This window comes from Ammodytes marinus (genome assembly GCF_949987685.1).
Source record: "Ammodytes marinus genome assembly, chromosome: 11".
Lineage (NCBI taxonomy): Eukaryota > Metazoa > Chordata > Actinopteri > Uranoscopiformes > Ammodytidae > Ammodytes > Ammodytes marinus.
The window spans coordinates 22787847-22808322 of record NC_137215.1 but is presented as its reverse complement, the minus strand read 5'-3'; the positions used below and the strand labels follow the sequence as shown (position 1 = coordinate 22808322).

General features: G+C 41.1%; 2 protein-coding genes across 3 annotated transcripts; both read right to left on the bottom strand.

Moving 5' to 3' along the window:
- Nucleotides 1-28: 28 nt before the first annotated feature.
- On the bottom strand, nucleotides 29-12708 carry tm9sf3 (transmembrane 9 superfamily member 3). The gene is made up of 15 exons (XM_080036515.1): nucleotides 12540-12708; nucleotides 11348-11543; nucleotides 11067-11189; nucleotides 8385-8545; nucleotides 7429-7506; nucleotides 6828-6959; nucleotides 6419-6585; nucleotides 5510-5604; nucleotides 5271-5401; nucleotides 4278-4417; nucleotides 3341-3409; nucleotides 3095-3241; nucleotides 2575-2658; nucleotides 2363-2439; nucleotides 29-1647 (listed from the first exon to the last, which is right to left on the bottom strand). Exons 1-15 carry the CDS (start codon nucleotides 12630-12632, stop codon nucleotides 1580-1582), a joined length of 1761 nt encoding a protein of 586 aa, XP_079892641.1. The 5' UTR covers nucleotides 12633-12708; the 3' UTR covers nucleotides 29-1579.
- An 803-nt stretch (nucleotides 12709-13511) lies between these two features.
- LOC307257298 (lysophosphatidylserine lipase ABHD12-like) lies at nucleotides 13512-19690 on the bottom strand. 2 transcript variants are annotated; one of them, XM_080036476.1, is made up of 13 exons: nucleotides 19496-19690; nucleotides 17647-17762; nucleotides 17449-17554; nucleotides 17129-17248; nucleotides 16973-17003; nucleotides 16821-16866; nucleotides 16370-16499; nucleotides 15688-15725; nucleotides 15504-15595; nucleotides 15314-15396; nucleotides 15106-15184; nucleotides 14854-14975; nucleotides 13512-14727 (listed from the first exon to the last, which is right to left on the bottom strand). In XM_080036476.1, the coding sequence occupies exons 1-13, from the start codon at nucleotides 19582-19584 to the stop codon at nucleotides 14706-14708; spliced, it is 1074 nt and encodes a 357-aa protein (XP_079892602.1). In that variant the 5' UTR covers nucleotides 19585-19690; the 3' UTR covers nucleotides 13512-14705. The 2 variants fall into 2 exon arrangements, with proteins under 2 accessions (XP_079892602.1, XP_079892603.1); XM_080036477.1 differs by lacking the exon at nucleotides 19496-19690 and adding an exon at nucleotides 18966-18999.
- Between the last annotated feature and the right edge of the window lie 786 nt (nucleotides 19691-20476).

The following is a 20476-nucleotide window of genomic DNA, read 5'->3' as shown; positions in this document are numbered from 1 at the left end:
ACCCTGAAAGTCAAAACAACACCTAATAAACCCTGTACATAAACATGTTTATTCTCTTTTTACAGCAAGTTAATATGCAGGTTCAAAATGTCTAATCAGACATCGGTACACAACATGGAGGTGCCAAATCAACTTCAGTGAGGGAGAACTTGAAATTAGAAAACAAAAGGCATTGCCACTTCTCATACAAGTAGGGTACATACTGTATTTACACAAAATGAAAAAAAGCATTTGAAACACTCCGCAGCACTGTGTGTGGTTATGAAAACATCTAGTTTTAAGTGTACATAAACTTCACTTTGTACAGTGTTTGCGGAAAGAAAGCAATTGCCTCGTTCCTTCTGACATTCACAAATTATGTTTGAGGTTAGGCAACAGAACATGAGGGAGATGGCTTACCAGGAGATGTAGAGCCTTTTTAAAGCTTTAAATCTAATGAAATTGAAAATAAGGAGAGTGTCCATAAACCAGCCAATGGGCCATCAGAATGGTACACTTACATTTTGAGTCAGAGGTGGAGTAAAGAAAAACAAACGGACAGCGCTGACAATTTGATGAGCCGATGGTTTGGTGAAAACTTCATGCAATTTCAGGCAAGATGTAACGGCGCCACCAGCCCCATCCCAAGCACCAAACAAACCCAAAACCTTTTTTTTGTTTTTAACTGAATGATTAAAAAAAAAAAAAAAAAAAAAAAAACACCCTGTAGTAAATCTGTACAACGAAAATACATTTGGGATCTACATCTAAAGGTACATTATTGAGGTTATATACACTCCCCCCCATCCATATATTATCTTTACAAGTAGACTTCATTCAAACCCAAACATTAAGAAAACCCCAACTAAACGGGGAAATGGGATCACATCAAACATCCATTTAAAAATCAGATCTTACTGTACCTCAACCATTTTGATCAGTCCCTCTGCTCTCGTCTGTACAGTAAACCACAGCAGGACTAAAATCTCTCATCGACTGGATGGATTGCTACTGTAACAAGGAATTTAAGAATCGCCGAAATAGGGGAATGACTCGAGTAACAGCTCTTTATGTCATCTTTTTTTGCCGTGGATGAAAATCAGAACAAACTACTGCACTGTGTAGTAAGGATGTTTTTCGTGTGACTTCAAGAATACAAAATAGAAATCGAGTCAGAACACGGGCACAGACCCAACTCTCCAATATTCTGACACAATAGAACAAAGGCTTTCAATACACTTAGGCCTCTTCACTGAAGAGAGCTACACTATTCCATCGATAAACATTAATGTTCTCTGGTCTCATGTGTGACTGGGTGGGAAAAGAGAAGCCATGTCAGCCTTAAACATTTGCCCCAACGTTTTTGTTTGAAAGCAACTGATTAAAAACAGAACCTTGTGTTTGGAGTTCTCTTCCGTGGACTTTGGCTCTTGTTCACTCAAGAGGTGCGGAAGAAATGGAAAAAAACTACATTGTACAAAGTGAGATTCTCACAATCTCTTTGCAAGAAAGAAAAGTAATAAAGAATGACTTGTGCCCGCCGTCTTTCAGGATACACGTAGGCAAATCCATTAATATCCCTGTGTTGCTGCTTCGCCCTTTAGTCAATTTTGACGTTTGTGTAGATCTTCCTCACAAAGGCACTTGTTCCCACATATCCAACGGCACCTGAAAGACAGAATGTGTTCCGTGAGTTTCATTTAGGCGTCGGCACACGTCGCACTCTTCTCTCACTTTTCAGGTAAATCCTTCACAGGACTAAAACAATTACTTGTGAAGGTGTCTAATAAAAGGTTTGAAAAAAGACCAGCGCTACAGAATAACTAGTTAAACATCCATCAAACCCAGAAGGAGCCATGTAAGAGATTAGAGAAAGCTCCACGAAAGGTGCTTCTGGGTACATGGGGGTGGCAGCCTCGGCGTATTACTCTTCAAACTGAAGGATGAGTTTGGCTTGCAGCTGGTGAGGAAAAGTTTATCTAAGTGCACTTTAAGCTAAGGAACCGATGTGGAGGCTGCACTTAGACGACATTAAGTCTCCCTTCAGAACTACTTGTACATACAGATTGTGATTCTCTGCAGGAGTGAATAAAGTAAGAGGTTTAGAATAGGAATAGTCAAACATCCTTGCATTAGGCCCCATCTTTTGGAGCCCACACTAAAATATTCAAGAACTCTTTTATTATAGAACTCTAAGTCACACTGACTGATTGCCTTTCACATTCACTCCGTCACTATAAATCTAATTGATTGATTAAGTTGTGGCCGTATACTCCAGGTCTCTTGTACAGTTTGAGTCAATTTGGAGTTTATAAAAACTGAACTCCGCAAATATTATTTGTCCTTCAGTATTAAAATAAATAAATAGAGTTGTGGGGCTCACCACACATGATTCCAAGGGAAGTGCTGAACACAGCCATGTAGCCAAAGTAGAAGGACGTCTGGAACAGCCCGTACATCCTGAAATACCACAGGATAAAGAAAATGTCAGAAATGCATTTTATGTCTCACATTTCTTTCAATTCCATGAATCTTAAAATATTTTGTCCAGAATGGGACTGTATATAATGTGAATAAATAAACTCTATGCCTTACTTTGTTTTGAAGAAGTAGTAGTAAAAGGAGTACATGTAAACGTAAACAGCAGTGGATGCAGCGGAGAGGAAGCTTGTCCATTGCCTAGAGAAGAGAAAGACGAGCAGAAGAAAAAAGTCAGCAACAGAGACTTGCTCTTACATTTCATTAGATTTGACATAATGTTTCACAACACTAAACTCTAGCCTGTTTGACACTGCCCGTGAAAGCCAGGAATTTTCACCCTGCAGTGTAAATGCAATGCAATAAATGTGTTCCGGCAATTCTATGACCTCAGAGGTAGTAAGACTCCAGGAGCGCTCTCTGTTCATATGTGTTAGCCTGCAATGGCGCAACAGCGGCGTTGGCAAATGTGACGTTTTCAAGATGTGCTAAAAGAGCGACTTCAACGGCTTTGCTTGATCCAGTGTAAATGCATAAAGCCGGCATATTGGCGGATGGTTGCTCTGTGTCTGACACTGCATGAACTGTGGTGAGGAAAGTCAAGCATCAGACTGTGTTAACCCATGACTGAACTCACCATCTGTAGTCCTCGGCGTTGAGCAGGAAGTACGTGCACACGATGGTGACGCACACTGTCACGATGCACAGGATGACCAGGACCAGCATCATGAAGCCGTACACGTAGTAGATCTTGTAAGCCCAGAAAGATGTGAAGATGAAGTACCTGAAAAGAGGAGAGGACAGAGAACAGGTCACCTGCTGCTGAGATCATCGTCTCACAGTGAACCCCCCTGCTCCCCTCAGCATTACAGCCAGGACTCACATTTCAATGAAAATGGACCCGAAGGGAAGGATTCCTCCCAGGCACACAATGACAGCCGGCTCCATGAACCTGAGAAATACACAAGGTTCAACATTAGACTGTCAGGAGCTCATATCAGAGCTTCAGGATACATGACCTACTGTGTTGTGAATAGGAAACAGTAGACAAAGATTGTGAATTCAAGCTAAGTGTGGCAGTGGCCTGAAGTCACACCTAGCATTTCCTGTTGGCAGTGGGCCACTGTGCTTGGCAGAGGGTTGTAAATGGTAATGCGCTCATAGCTTTGCTATTTTTCATTACCCAAAGACTTTTGTGCAGACAGCAAAATCGTTTTCTACTTCAGACCTGATGTCTAGCACTTGAACAAAGGCCCCACAAACACTTTAGATTCATTTCATGCATTCAGTACCAGCTTCCTCACTGCCCACGGGTCGGTCATTTCCCTCCCCATCCATCGACAGCCATAAAAACGTGGGCCGTAATGTTTGACTGCACACCAGATGCTGCACAGTAACACTGAGATGACTGCTTAATCAACACACTTATACATATTTGTATGCATCTAATTTATGTTATTCATAAAATGTTTTATTGATCCGTTTCATATCATAGTAAATGAAAACTGTTCCGGTTCTTGGGCTGTTGAACAGAATGAGTTATTTTAAGATGTTATATTTGGTTGTGGTTATTTGTGAAAGGCATACGTCTTTTTAAATTCCTAATTAATGAACCTTTTGCCAGTTAGTAGAATACACCAGATCAGTGCTACTACACAGGAATGGACATGGAATATGTTTTGTCTTTGATCAATAGAATGTTTTGTAAATTACATTTCTTTACAGTCTGCATGTACCATCAGTTGTCTCCAATTCTACGCCAGCGTCACCTTGGCAGATTCCATAAAACGTACAGAATCAACAGACCCGGCCACACCTACCATTTCTTCTCTGGGATTGGTCTAGGCACAGCGTTGACTCGGCAGGGAAAGTTTGGCTGACCGGAGAGATTCCTCCCCAAAATGGTTCCCACCAGGTTCAGTGGCAGGATGACAAAGAAGCAGATACAGCAGACAGCCACCTGAAGCAAAAAGACAGATTGCTAATTGGCTGTGTATGTTTGGAGCCATCATCAAGGGTGTTCCTAGATCACCCATCATCTATCTCAGTTGACATTTGACCATTTCTCAGAAATGCTTTGATCAACTCAATAACATTTAATTAAGTAGACTTAAGAGGTGCTGGATCTGTTGAGTACCAAATAGTTTCATCTGGGAGGTACAAATGCCCAAAAGTCTCATTCTCGTTCAATAAGGAGGGGGAACAAATACATAAAGGCTCATGTTTGTTTATAATCCGATGACCTCCAGAAAAAATTCTAACTGGCCCAGAGTTTTATCCCGGATTGTTGAAATACTGAGTTTGGCTGATGGCTTTCTCACGGTTTGATTTCAAGATGCTTACTTGACACTCATGATTGATCTGGTTGTTGTGCTGATAGGCAAATAACCACTCTTGAGTGTCGTGCAGAGCCAGCAAACAGCTGCTTGTAATCAAACAGAGTGAAGCGTTTCTGTGGAAATTACTGCTGAAGTTCGGAGACTTTGGCACTACATGCAGAAATAAGGAAAACGAGGGGCATCGGAATAGAGGGGCCAGCTTTAAATTACGTGGAATGTGTTTTGAATGATGGGATCTGTTTTTAATGTTCTTCAGATGAGGCATGCGAGAATTGTCTTGCTCGGACTATAGAAATGTATTTTTCAAAGTATATGCACATTAGGAGATGCAGTTTGGATACTATCGACTCAATCCTTGTGATGTCACTTGGAGCGAAATGCAGCACAGCCACACATAAACTGAAGGCGTTGACTCAGAAGGATGTTCTTCATAACTGTGTGGTTTGGAGGGAGGTGTTCCTGTGTCAAACTCACCATGGTGCCAAATGGGATGGCTCTGGAGGCGTGGTAGTAGATAGCGATGAAGTTGATAAAGAAGGCTGTCCCGCACACCATGGCTGGGATCAGGAAGGCCCCAATGAACATTTGCTTAATCCATCTTCGGCCTGGATTAGTCATATAAGCATAAAACAAATCGGACAGGTGAGAAATTTACGACATCTAGGAAATAATAAACCATAATTCCATATCCACAAAAGGACCAAATGAATTACCTCCTTGTTTTGCATACAGGCTTCCCCCAAAGTAGCCATTGACCGGGGAGGTTGCGGCGTACACAAAAATGGCTGTGCTCAGCATGGATCCTCTCCTGCAGAGAAAAATGATATGAGTGGAGCCCTGTGAAGTGTCTGGCCTTTATTCCCCTTGGAAATGCTGTTTCATATTTATAGGGTTTTGCCTACCCCCCATCTGATAGTATTATTTTAATGATACATTTCAACAGAGCGATAGATTTTTTAGCGGACATTACTCGAACAAAAACAAATGCAGATGACTTTTTATACATAGTGAAGAACTAACACTTGTTTCCTTCATTAAATCAGTGCCTTTCTTTCTCTACTATAAAGTGCCTAATAATTATGTGGTTTTCCACGGTAACGTGCTAGAGCCTAACGTTTAGTTGTTTGGACGAGAAAGGTTGTAGGCGTCCATACTTTCGCGAGCAGATGCACTGGAACACAGACAGGTCGGAACTCGGAACTACCAAGTCGGAAATCTCCAAGTTCCGAGTACAAAGGAATGCAGCATTCAACTGAAACTGGAGCGAGACTTCGACGTCATCGTTCTCAGCCACTTCCTCTGTTTGCTGATTGGACACTCAGAAATTTGTTTGAGCAAAATCCCACTGATACGCCCCATCCCCAGACTGACTACTGAAGGGAAAATGAAATATGGGCGGAAGTAGGTGGGCAGGCGGAGCCAGTAGGTTTTTCTTTCAGCAAAAAAAAGTCAGATCTCCAAGGTTTCTATCTAAATTCTTGTAAATTGCTCACAAGTGATGTATTAATATAGAGGAAATACACTATTAAGATAAAGTGCATCAACATATTGAAACCGGTATCACACCCCAACCCTACAACAACTAGAGGTTACAGGCAGGCAGCTAGCAGCCAGTGACTCACTCTGTGTACAGATCCTCCACCATAGCCACGATGATGACGATGAGGGAGACGGAGAAGATCTGGCAGCCTGAGCCGATGAGCGAGGAGAAGATTAGTGGATGGCTGGACGGCCGGAACACATCACCATGAACCTGCTTCCACCCGTACTCATCTCCCAGGTCTCGGTCCTGGAGGTGCAAAACAAACGCAGAAATTGGAAGGCCTTTCAAAATACAGGCTCAAACATCATTAAGTCTTGGTAAAATGTAGTAACATCACAAACTCTTAAGAAAACAAGGCATCCCACACACACCATATTTCATATACATTTGTAATAATTGTAATGCACATTTTTTTATAAAATTCAAGTTGTACATCCAGCAAATAACAATGTGCTCAAAAGCAAACTTCGAAGTCCATAACTACTTACCATGTCGTCCATTTCCTCCTCTTTGCTATATCTGGCGTAATCCTTTCTTAGTGTTCTCATCAGAATCATGGACACCAGGCCCACCAAGAAAATGACCATCATAAAGGAGTTGAAGATGGAGAACCAATGAATCTAAAAACACAAGTAGTAAAGTCAACTGTTATTTGAAGAAGTAATGAAAAGCTTATTACAATATCAACATAAATTGACGTATTAAATGAAAACTTAACCACCAAAAACCTTTACAGTAAAACCTGCTTAATGTCCCAATAAGAATAATCATTAGTATAATCCCTGCTCTCGGTGATATCATACTCACTGTACAAGTCAGGACAGGAAACGTATTTATCCACTGGCTGTAAAAGCTGGAGCATTTCAAAATGCACTCTGTTAGATCAGGCCAACTTCCCTTAAGAAGGGCTGGATTCCTGCCACAACGGCAGCCAAGATGTACCTGACTGGTCAACTGCAGTGTACCTGCTACAGTACTAAGCTTAACTTGAACCTTCTCAACGGTATCGCGCACATTTGCTATTAGAACAAGCTACTGGGATTATATGCTCAGCACAGATCTCCGAAAAAATTTAAATTTTCAACTTACCCTGTGCTGAAAGAATGACGGATCGAGGTACTTGTCGAATCTGTCTTCAAACTTCACATCTGACTTCTTCCACTTCACCTGCGGGAGGAAAGTGTTATCCAAGATGTATCAATATATTATAACAATGAACATGTTCAAATGAGCCAAGCCACATGCAACACATGTTACGGGCATACAATTGCCGCTTCTCCACCGCACATGTAGCTCTACTCGACTCAGGTCAACTCGGTTTTGGTAGCAGCACGGGTCGTTTTCCACTGCAAATAGTACCTCCTGAACGTGGGCGGGGTCGTCATACAAAGGGGCAGAAAGCTGAATCCAGAGCCAAGTAGCAAAGCAGAAATTAGGAGCAGTTGTTGTACTATTAACTGAACCAACCCGCCAAAAATACTGATGGAAAATGTTTAAGAAATACCACCCTTGTATCTGTTTGCTAAAAGAAGTAGGAGAATATTGCGACGGGCCATTAAAAGGGAGGATTGGTGTCCTGATGTGTTACTCTGCCACTTAGTCAGCTGTAGGGATGCATCACGTACATCCCTATGAACGTAAACACAGGCATGATAAAGTTGACTGTTTAGTGCTTGTTTCAGGATACGTGTTTTCAAATGCAAGCCGTGTCTCAGCCTGAATAATTTATTGATGTAATTGGTCGCTATCATTTCTGTCCCAGCTGGCTACTATGGATGGGAGTATAGCCTACAACAGAATGAAGCCGGTAGTCTCTGGCCAATAAGTGGCCGGCAGTCTGCCGACATCACCTTTTAGCATCGGCTCAGCTAGTTTGGAACCTCGAGCGAGGCGATACCAAGAAAACAGCCCCTATCAGGTACCATGTTTTTGCGTTGGAAACGCCAAAAATGCGAGTCGAGTCGAGCTGATACCATGCAGTGGAAAAGTGCCAAATGAGTACCAGCCTATAATAAGGACGACTGAGTGTCTCGTTCAGTACTCACAGAATAAGACATTGCGATCCTTGTGTTTGGCACAAGTCTGACTTTGCCTTCACTGGTCAGATTCACATCAACAATCCTGTTGCCGTTGAAGCCGATCTCCAGTTTCTTGTACGTCCAAAGGTAATGATCTTCCCCGTTTTCATCTGCCTCACCAACAATACCTTCGAGAAAAAATAAAAAATTGACATTCATTATTATTTGAGATGTGATGCTTACAGAAGTGGGCAAATGACCCAGTGTAAACATAGGGCCTTAGGTTGTAGAACATTAATAATCTGGATGTGTAAAGGCCAACTAAAGGTCACTCGCTGCACTGCTCATTAACTTTGTAACAATATCATCATCTCTGTATTCATCGGTTGTTACATTCTGTTTTTAGGCTTCGGCTGTAATCAAAGTTTGTCCCTTCTGGCCACCGTAAACAATCTCTGACTTTGTGCAAATCAGTTTCATCGTAACAATAGCTCTGAATCAACTTTCAGTTGATGGCCTGTTTTTTTTTGTTTTTTTAAACTGCATAAGGATATACAAATGAGGCATTTGCCTCTAACGATCATCACCACAATGTTTCTGATAATAGCTATGTTAACAGGTATGGTTATAGACTTTCATGAAAAATGCACATTACTTTAAAAAACATTTCATTTTGACAGGAAGAGTTCATTTTTCACTAGTTCACCGATCTTGTGCAGGTGAGCAGCATATCATAACAAGCAGTGTGATAAATGGTGCCGCAAGTACAGATCTGTTTTTACTGAGCTCTAGGCTTTTTGTAAATAACCCAAACCACACGTCATAGTCTCAGTCATGATAAGTATGCACTGGCAAAACCGGATAGGAGGTCAAAGTCTATGTCTACAAATTGTGATTAAGGCATAAAGGCATGTAATATAAAACAGAGAAATGACCGAGTAGATGCCAGTGCTCCACCCACTACTAACAAGTTCAGCCAACAGTGATATTTGAACAACTGTAGGCGTGGTAACGTTATACAAACTAACACGTATGCAAGTGACAACACTGATTGTTATAGCGAATCATCAATATGCTCCTTATTTCTACTGTAAGTTGTAGGGGGCAGTTCATCAGAAAATGTAAAGTTTAATTTGTTTTGTCGAGCTGGTGTCATATGTCAAAACAACTTACGAATTTGAAAGTAACTCTAAAGGTGCGAACACACTAGGCATTTTACACGCGTACAGACGCGTATGAAACCCGCCCCTTTTCCATAGGGAACCATTGGTTTACGCGCGTACATGGCGCGTAAATGCGTCACTCGCGCTAAAGCAACATTTTCACTCGCGCTAAAGCAACATTTTTACGCGCGTAGCTTTACGTGCGTATATATTACGCGCGTATAGCTACGCGAGGAGTTCAAAAAATTGAACTTTTGTTGCTCCTACGCGAGACGATTAGCCGCGTTGGCCAATCAGCGTTGAGCTTGACCCTACGTCACATACATTGGCAGGGTCGGAGAACAGTGTACTGTACACAGAGGCTGATGCGAGACACCGAGGAGTAAATGTATTGCGGCGGCCGGTGCTGTATGAAGCCGCTCGGGGTTATACGTGGGGAAAGTAAACCAGGAGAATGGACTTCCTGGTTAATTCAGTGAATATGTGTAGCTGTGCTTTAGCCGATAAACAAAGTTAGCGCCGTATAGCATTAGTTAACTCACCCTGTTGTGTGCGGGCGGCTAGCGCCTCATATTATGAACCCAAACATGACGACTGTCCGCGGGACTTTCACGACAAGTACACGAAGCACCGGTGTTGATCTACGCCAGCCACGGTCCCCTGTCACAGCCAGGTAGGGTAATTTTGGCTACTTGCCTTTATGTTGTGCCGCCGTGCACCGATGCTGCTGTAACTGTGTTTGTTATGTAGCTGCCGTGAATATGCAATGCTGTTTTAATGCTAGGCTATTTGTGCTGTTCAGTTTGTCTTTTGGCACAGTTGTTGGCCGTATTGTTGTTGTTTTTGTGTGGACATGCACGCTGTTGTGTCGGGTCGGTTCTGATTGCAGCCATAGTTGATAAGGGAAATACAATATCGGGAGGGAGACTCGTCACATTACGCGCGTATAACCTTTTTTGACACAAAATGATCAAGCAACATTTTAGCCGCGTTACGCACGTAAATCTTACGCGTGTAAAATGCCTAGTGTGTTCGCACCTTAACGGTCGGTATATAAAAATACTCTTGGTTAAACCATTAGTTTTTCATCTGATCCATTTAAAGTGCTTTCCCAGCAGTGTATATCACAATATACGGTAGAAGCAGCTCCTTCCATATAACAACAACAGGAACCAGGGGAATGATAGAAACACTGAAGATAGTGGCTACTCAACCACAGCACTTCACTGCATTGTTCCACAGAGTTTGAGCAAAAAAACACAGTGAACTGTTTGATTCAGCACACGTAGCAATTGAGTGGCTTTTGGTAAGCCATCAGATACCTGACAAAGTGCATTGTTACACCTCTTGCAGGTTTGCCAAGGGTGAATGAGCAGTCCCACCCATGAGTATGAACTGGTTTAAACACACTGATACACAAGATGTCAATGTCACTGCAAATCGTTGTAATGCATTCAGATATGGCAATTTCTTACAAGGTCTGTCTAAACTAGCCCCCCCAAACCCTTTTTTAACTTTAATTTTAAGGAAATTAAGATTCACTTACCCCAGATGGGCAGGTCGTCTATGTACATTTGATACCAGTAGTGATTCTTTATAGCATAGACAAAGGCATCCCGTTTGGCTTTGTCCAGGTCAATTTCACAGTATGTTGTCTGCATGACTTCATCTAAAAGGGATCATAAATACCACATTATTTCTGTTAGATGTATGAATATATGACATGCAATAAAAGAAGAAGAGACCATTCAGACACCATGGGATAAATGGTCATTTCAATGCTCTCATCAGTTTATACACATCAAAGTTGGCGCGACGGTGGAATACCTTTGAACTTTATGTCAAGGCCGCTAAATTCAAGCTCCACTCCCTGCAGAGCCTCTCCGAGTGTTTCATGGTAATGACTGATGGTCTTCTTTGAGCCCACGCAGAAGGGCAATGAGAAGTACTTGTACGTCTCCTGTCGGTTGTGGTAAGGTCCCACTGTGTTCATCCATAAGACCACCTCCTCCTTCTCAACATACTGCAAGGGAAAAACAAGTGAAAATTATTATTGTGAAATCCAGGAATGTAGGAATATGTCCCTGTAGGAATGCTAGACCATTCTGCTTGTCCTACTCGGCAGCAAATATTGTCAACTTGTCTGGTGACTTAATCATGATCACTATCATACAGATAGTTCTTATAGTTTACACCGGAGTTTATCATAAGAGGACTTGACTTTGTCACATTTCAACTGAAAGTGATTCAGGCCAGGGAGATATTACAGTCAAATGCATGCAAACAGAAAGATGGAACACACCGATCACTGCGTCAGTGTAACACTACAGAAAAGTGGTGTGTGTCAGCTTTGTTTGCGTACCATCACGGAAGTTCACTGCAATGCTGTATCCGTTTCAACTAACCTAACAGCTATTTACGAACAAGACAGTTGGGTTGTGTATGGACAAGAACGCAAAGCACTTAAATATATTGTGAGCCAGTTGTAACGAGGGCGTCTTGGGTTGACGAAAGCGAAGAACACAGAAGAAATACCGAGAGGCCCCGATGTTAAAACGCTGTTTAGGCATAGTGTAGTAGCCTATCGCTGTCACCACATCGGGGTTACAGTGTTTGTCAGAATTACCCCGAGGCTAAAAATGTTTACACGCTCATTATGCAAGTACTTGTGATTTTGCTAAACACCTAATTACGCTAGGTAGCCTGACTTGAGTGCAGTGTCCGCCGGTCTTCCATAGTAGCAGTGTGGAAGACGTGCTAACAAGCTAGCAGGGAAACGTTAGCAACAAGCACTTAGGCCGATAAGTGCTGACAAGTTAGCTTTCTAGTTGAATGCCTATCTCTGTCATAGCTCACCAAGTATCAACACATAACACGACAGGCCAAACCACGCACTCTGTCATGCCTGTAATTGTGATTTCTTGTAAGCAGCTAGCCTTCGAGGCTACAGTTAGCAGGATACACAGAGCACAAACGTCCATTATTTTCGAAGGCTCCCCCTTTTTTCAGTCGGCCTTACCGTGTGTTCGTGTTCATCTGCCTCCACCAGGAATAACGAGCTCACTATAGCGAGAAACGTCGCCGCTGCCACTTTCCACCTAGAAGACCCCATTATTTCTCGGAGAAAGTGTGCAGAAAGATTAGGGATGTTAGCTTTGTAGGGCTATCCCACCTTCTTCCTGGTTGTATGACAGAGGCAGTTTTAGGGATGCTCTCGTACGCATATGGCGTAAGTTCTTCGCGAAAGCTCATTGCACGCACGTTGGATTGGCTGGACTGAGGCACGTGGTCGTCAGGCTCCAATCGAAGTGGAAAGCGATGCATCAAACGATGAATAAAAAAACTGCGGCGGCGCATCGCCCGCAACCTTCAGCCACGTCATCTGACTGCCAAGACCGGAGCTTCAGCTCACCTTTAACAGAGCTGGTGGATGAAACAGGATTACCGAGTTCATCAAACAGGTATATTCACTGTCTGACGAGTCCTCAAAGTGCAACTAAAGTTATCTGAACACAATCACACTTTTCATGCATAGACGTACACGTGCAGTTAAAACATTCACAACAAACTCAACATTTAAAGTGTATCTGTTTGAATTGAATTTTGATCCTCCTCTTTGGGTAATGCGAATACATTCCACAGGTGTATTTTTGCAACAAATAAATCAGTTATTGACTATAAAATATAAATGTCTTCCGTGAACAAATGTAGGCTATTCCTATTGAATTTTCAGTTCTGTGAGCTAACAATTAATCAAAGTTGGTTATGCCTGGTAAGAATAGCTTATACAATGTAGGCTTTATTCAAAGAGCCATGCTTTTTATTTTAAGTCCATGCTCCGTTTGCAGCAGCACATCTTCTTCAAGATCTCTCTACAAATGTGGTGCGACATTAGTCAGAGACAGACCAAGCTTCTTATTTACAGACACTATCAAAATGCGACGTCCACAAAACTGATTCCATACAACTGAATTGGAAATAGAACTGAGATTTTAATTTATGAAAGAGGAAGAGCAAAAACAATTGGACATCACTTTACAGTATAGAAATGTGCATGTGTAGCCTACTTGTATAAAGTAAACCTGGAAGGTTTTGTTGAAGGGTATACACCCGGTTATTCATTGACTTGCATTTGTAGTAAAACAGTCATATAACAGGCTACATTATACAATTATATTACAAGTTACAGAGGGCCTTCAACATACAGTAGCAGAAGAATCAATTGCTTAACAGATTCTTCAAGGCAACTTTAAATTTGAATTAAGACAATTGTGAATGTATATGTAATGTATAGTGCAAAAATTAATTCAGCGAGTTTGATATCTCCTCCAGTATACAAATATTTGAAAAAATATATAAAGAATAAAAATTGTGTTGTCGTTGTATTATTCGGAAATGTTTCTGACACAGAGGTTGCGTTCTGAATCGCATACTTTCTACTATATAGTAGCCTATGTAGAAAAAAGATTTAGGATGTCCCGATTCTTGTGGCCAGATTTAGGATGGTTAGAAGTACCCAGATGTCCTACTTCATGCGGCCAAGATTGTTAGTGTTGAAAACTGCATCCTATTTGGGCGATTCTGACCCACAATCCAGTGCGCACGTGAAGTGACGTCACATCGACGAAGCCTCCATATGAAAACAAACGGGGATGCAACGGATATAAAAGCAAGAGGCAAGATCAAGGCGCAATGTTATGACGAAATAAGAGAGTAAAGTATGTCCCAATAGTATGCCTACTGCATCCTAACTAGATTCTTTTTATCGTCGGATGTAGTATGTAGAATAGAAAAAAGAAAGAGTATGCGATTCGGAACGCAACCCTAGACTTTTTTTTTAGCCTTCCATTCATTACTAGACTCATTATTTAGTCTTATTGATAAGCAGCCTCACCACACAACAATGGCTCATAGAATAGTTATTTGTAGTTGTGATCATTCAGAATAAATTACCCACAGATATAGAAAAATATGTAAATCTCTATTTGACAATCTAACATAGTCTTAAATTCAATTTGTGTTATTCATTCTTAAAATAGTTGCTTTGCAACACGAATATTTTGGATTCATAAAAAAACATATTTAAGATAAATCACATATTTACGCAACATAAACATAATGTAGAAGTAAAGAAATATCTTGGAATGTGGTGTGTGATCAGATGAACTCTGCCGTCTTCCCAACATTACAACGACAGCACAAACGTCCTGCAGAGGAGACACAAACCAGATTTACATGTTGCAAAAATAAAACACATAATTGAACAGACACAGATTTGCAGAGGCTAGAACATTATCACTTTTTGCATCATCGTTGAAATGTATACTACACACTTTAAGATGTCAGGCGTGCGGGGGTCTCTGAATAAGCCGTTGTGCAGGTAACCCAGGGAGCCCTCAAAGGTCACCAGCTTGACTCGCTCTGTATTCTGGGCCTTCGCTGCTACTTTGTAGATCTGCCAGAGAGGGACGCTAAAGTTCAGTCTACCTTTAACAGAGTTATACTACAGAAGACATGTCATCATTTCTCATGTATAGTTTTAAAGAAAGAAAACAAAAAACACTTCAGTTTGCATTGTAGTTGACCTTCTGAGCAATATGAATGGGAATGACGGGATCGTCCTCTGAATGAAGGAAAAGGATTGGGTTCCTCATTTTCTTTAAACTGAAAAAAATCATCTATTTAGTCAGAGTATTTTTCTGGTAATAACAATATGAAGAGCTGATCAATGTTTGATCGTATGCATGTATTGCATTTGATGATGACAGTTGTTAGCGTGTTAAGAAAACTTACTTTTCTTCGGAAGGAAAGACCACCTTGTTTCCTGCCCATGGCACTGGGAAAAAGTAATTAAAGCCCGGAAATGTCCAGTAATACTTTAAACAGAAGAACACAAGAGAAAATTGAATATTGGAAAGTTATGGGTGATGCAGCGACAGCCAAATGAAACGAGGAAACCAAACATTAAAAGTGGTCTGTTTACCCAAGCAAAAGGGTGCACCGTCTCTCCCCTCTGTTTCTCCCCTCCAGCACTGTCAAATGCTGCCTCCAGGATCACACCATCAACATTCACCCCTAAAAATGTGGAAATAAGTCATCATATTGAGATGTGGGAATTATTTGCTGCTATTTCTATTAGCCAAAATGTACTGGTGTGAAAAACCCACCTCGCTCAGCCAGTTTTACCGCAGTGTTAGTGGCCACTCTGCGAGCACGCACACACACACACACACACACACACACACACACACACACACACACACACACACACACACACACACACACACACACAGACACACACACACATTCAGTTTCTCCTATTTGTGTTCTATTCCTGACAATGGCATTTTTTGTTTATTGTAAATTTACATTCATCATGGTATTTCTCCAACTAGCATTCTGTTCAAAATATTTTTTCCTTTTTTGCATTGAATTTTAGTGTCTTATTGCCCAACAGTAATGTATTGAATATGGTGAGATCAGTCTTCAGTTTGTACCAATTGTGTAACTAAAAAATATTTGAGTAATCTCCCTTTCGTTTTGAACTACACTAATGTTCCTGATGATGCATTTTTTGTGTTTCTGTGTATGGAGCTATTTTAATCTTAATTTGTTGCCATCACTGCTAATTCTAACTGGAACAAGTTGCTGCTGTATTTTATCAGCTAGAAATAAATAGCAAATTAATGTGTAAAAAATGTCAAAGTCTATTACTCTGAAAATTCAAAATTCAGTATTTCAAAGAAGAGGAATATGTGACGCACATTCAGCAACAGATACTACAACAGTGACCTGAGTCATTTGTACTTGAGTAAAATGCTACAGATTAAGAGTTTTTTTCATTCTGACCCCGTGCCAAGAGATTGTCCCCAGATGACGACAGGGCTGTTTCCACAGCGTGCTTTGACCCAGTTGTACAAGTAGAGGGCATCAGTGGTCAGTCCGGCTTCAGTGGGCTCCCCGCTGGAGTCTCCAAACCCTGCCAGAGTGTCTCACATCAACTCCTGCTCACTGACAAGATTACAGAGCTGCTCTTTACTGCCACCAGGTGGCGACATTTAGAGTAAAAATACCCTGCACTGGAAGCTGACCTACAGTTGAACTGCTTTGTTTAGACTGTCTTGCAGCAAACAGCTCACCAAGCACAACAGCCTTACTATAATACAGTGATCATATGGCTGCAGATGATATAAAATTATCACCGTGAAAAAATTGTGTTTTACAATCAACAAGAGGGCAAAAATAATAGAGATAGAAAATATGTTAAAAAGAAGAGTGATACATCTTTTTCCGCACTAACCTCTGTAGTCAGGCACCAGAGCGTGGTAACCAAGTGCACTCAAAAGCTGTAGACACACAAGACGTATGTGTCAGTGGAAAGCCTTTTGAGGCTTCCATACCTTATTCAAAGGTCTTCAAGAGATTATTAACTTTGTTTTTGCAATCACTCACTTTTGCCACTCCCACCCGATGAGTAGCTGCCCTGTTGGAAAAGTTCACAAACAAAACTTTCCAATAAACACAAATATGTCTAGCTGTGTGGCGCTTTGACTGTCTGCTTCTGCAGGAGCCAACTATAACACAAAGGCTTTATCTACCGTATCATACCTTGTGCCCATGTTCCCATGAAGATATATGAACACTGGACTTCCATCGCTTAACCTGTTCTGGTACCACGCCAAGTCCTTCCCTTGTGCCTCCTTCCACTGACTTTGAGGGACCGTTTGCCTTGAACAATTTGAAATTTCGTTTTTTTATTTTCATTTAACCTTTATTTATACTCGACAGATCAATTGAGGGGTGAAAAATAAACACACTTAGAGACACAACTAATAAGTGGATCCTTGAAAATAAAAATACTAGACATGGCCTTTTTTTTATATCCATGCTAGAAAAAGGAAAAAGGGTTGAACTTGACTTCTACTCACCATACACCCAGGGAGATGCCTTCCTCTGGTGATAGGTACATGTTGATGGTGTGATTAAGGGAGAGATCGGCAGGTCGGCTGAGGTCGACAAAGAAAGGCACCCTGACTACAATAAGGAGGAAAAGAGAGGTGGGCGGCCCTTATTTGTTTTGCAACATGAGGAATTGCAGTGCTTCCAAAAGGCAGACATTCACTTACTTCTGTGGGCGTGAGCAAGGTGCTGGATTAATTCTGGAAGCACTCTGAGCGAGAGAGGCACCAAAATGAAGACAACAAATAGGGCCAATAAACCTCTTTTCAGCCATGATTTGGACCTGAGGAGAGAGAGAGAGAGAGAGATTAAATCCAATGTGATGACTGAAAATCCAACCGTTGTCTTCAGGGTCGTATATCAGTAAAGGCAGGTGACCATAGGGGCCCTTGATAAGTTTCCAGGTGGTCTCCTAACTCAAATAGCTGTTCTTTCTGTGTAACTAAACCACAAAACAGACTACAATTGACTGATAAGGAGTGTTAAGCGCGCTAAGCATTACCATCTGTTCATTTAACAAAACGTATCATTGATTATTGGGGATTTTAAATCCTCTTCAGAGCCAAACTCGGAGCCAAACTCTGTAAACAAAAGGGGGCCCATCATAGCAAGCAACATGCCCGTTTACAGAGCTTCCTAGGCTGTGTATTAACACCAGATAGTTTAGTACAGACAGGTAGCAGATTGTGAGAAGATATTCACTGATTTTGACAAAAAGTAATTTTGACAGTGCACAAAGAGTTATCCAGAATCGCTGACTCCTCTTTTAACAAGGAAGAAACACACTGTGAATCCCCAGTGAGGGCTGGGAGTTCCACTACTAAAAACTACCAATTCCATCAGTGTCAGTAATGATTCAATACAGTCAGTTAAGGTTTTTTTTAAATTTATTGTTAAAGATTTGTTCATAGATGGACACTGGACACTACTGTGAGGTGCATGAAGGGATGGGGAGAGGAGGATGAGGGGGTGGTGGATGGATGAAAAGAACAACCTGCAGCTCCATGTAGGTAAAAAAAAACAAAGGCCCGGTCCACATTGGCACATATGGAACTGCTCTGCAAACGTTATACCAGTCTGTGGCCACAGCATTAATATGGAAACATTAATACGGGAGAGAAGAAGAAGCACTGAATAATCTTATCAAGCAGACAGCCTGTCACTGGAGTCAGTCTTGACTGCCTGAAGGCAACACCAGAGCAGATCCCAGCCCTTTCATTAACACTCTAATCAGCCAGAAGAGCCCTTCCACTTCTATAGAATGATTTCTCCGCTCTGCTCACTGGAAACATATTGGTAATTCAGACTGTGGCATCATCCGACCAGAGTTAACAGGTGTCTGCTCATTTCTGTAGCATTTAACCAAACAGAGATAACATAACACAGTCACTGTTTTATTTATAGGCTGACAACCAGATAATAATTAACGAATTTTCACCAAAGTTTTGAGATATTTTACATTTCCAGTCCTCCATGAGAGACTTACAGGAATTGCATCACAGTGGCAACTTGTTGGTTTAAGCATCCTTTCCATTGTGTTTTTTATTTTAATTTTTAATACGAACACATTTCCTTCATGTACTTTAAACTCTTTGGAAAACCTAATTTCAGATGTCGACTTTAAATTCCTGGGCGGGCGTTGCAGGATCTGAGTTGTTGAATAATAAGCTGTGTTGTAGGCTATACAGGCCTATTTTGATCACGTTTGAGTCTTACTATTGCTAACATAGTTAATGAATGCTCGTGCTCAATCATTGTGTTATTTTCTGCTACAACAGAATACGTATTTCTCAATCATGAGAAAATACAAGTCTTGTTAACCCACACACTTTTCATCGATACACTATAACACATTACCTAGTTTAGATCATCATGTTCGCGGTGACAATAACGACACCATATGTTTCGACAGCCTTCATCATTAAAAGGTTCATTAATGTGACAACTCTATCAGCTTTGGAGTCTGCAGGAATGACCTTACACGACCTCATTGTTGAAGTAAGCTAGCTAACTCACGGTGTCCCCTCTGCTCTCTGGACCCTGGAAGTCTTCTGAACTTTGGAGGGTGAACCATCCTTTTTATTTTTAACGACCCTTTTTTTCATCACGAAGCGTTAGTTATTCAAATAAAATACACTAAACAATATACATTCAAACGTGTGGCCCAGTCGAGAAGTTTTTCCTAATACTTTGCTAGCAGCTATATACAAGTTTGACCAAAGTTCAACTTCAGTAATAGCAAGGAAGGGGAGTAACCCAGATTTTTTAAGGTAGCACTGCTTTGATAATTGAATAGAATATAACACACAATGCATGTTACACATGACGCCACCTTAAACACAGCATTCTGACCATAGAGCAGTTACATCTTTTGTGTTAGTCTGGCACTAGTCTCGCAAAGCCAGACCAAACTACAGCAAGTAGTCTGGCACTAAAAGTCAGGCTAGTTTGGTCTGGCTTTGCGAGACTAGGCTACATGTGACACAGAAAGCAGAATCTTGAAGAAAGATTACATTATTATTTTAAATAAACAAATAACATAATACAATAGCAAATGGAAATGTTCTGTAAGTGCCTCCTATGCCAATTAATAGAGCTTATTTCATTTAACAAAATCATATTCTTTGGTGCAATATATTTTTTATTTTTTATTAATAGTCTGTATAGTAGGCTATTGTGGTTTGTAGGCCTATTGTATATATGCCTAGCAATACAGAGTACAACTTCACTGATTAGAAACAATTATGAATTTATCAGGGCTGCAACAGTGCAGCAGATGTAGGCTGATATGGATGACACATTGAGCGAACAACAAATAAACAATTCCAAGGAGTGCTGAAGGTTTTCTAGAGGCTCAAGGTCGTCCAACAGTTTCCCAAGACACTTTTTATCTCATTTGTCAGCCATTTATATATTAGGGTAAGCTTTTTGTCTGGATAACCATTCTCTCTACTCCGTCTGATATGTAAATACGTGCGTAACATTTTGTTTCTATAC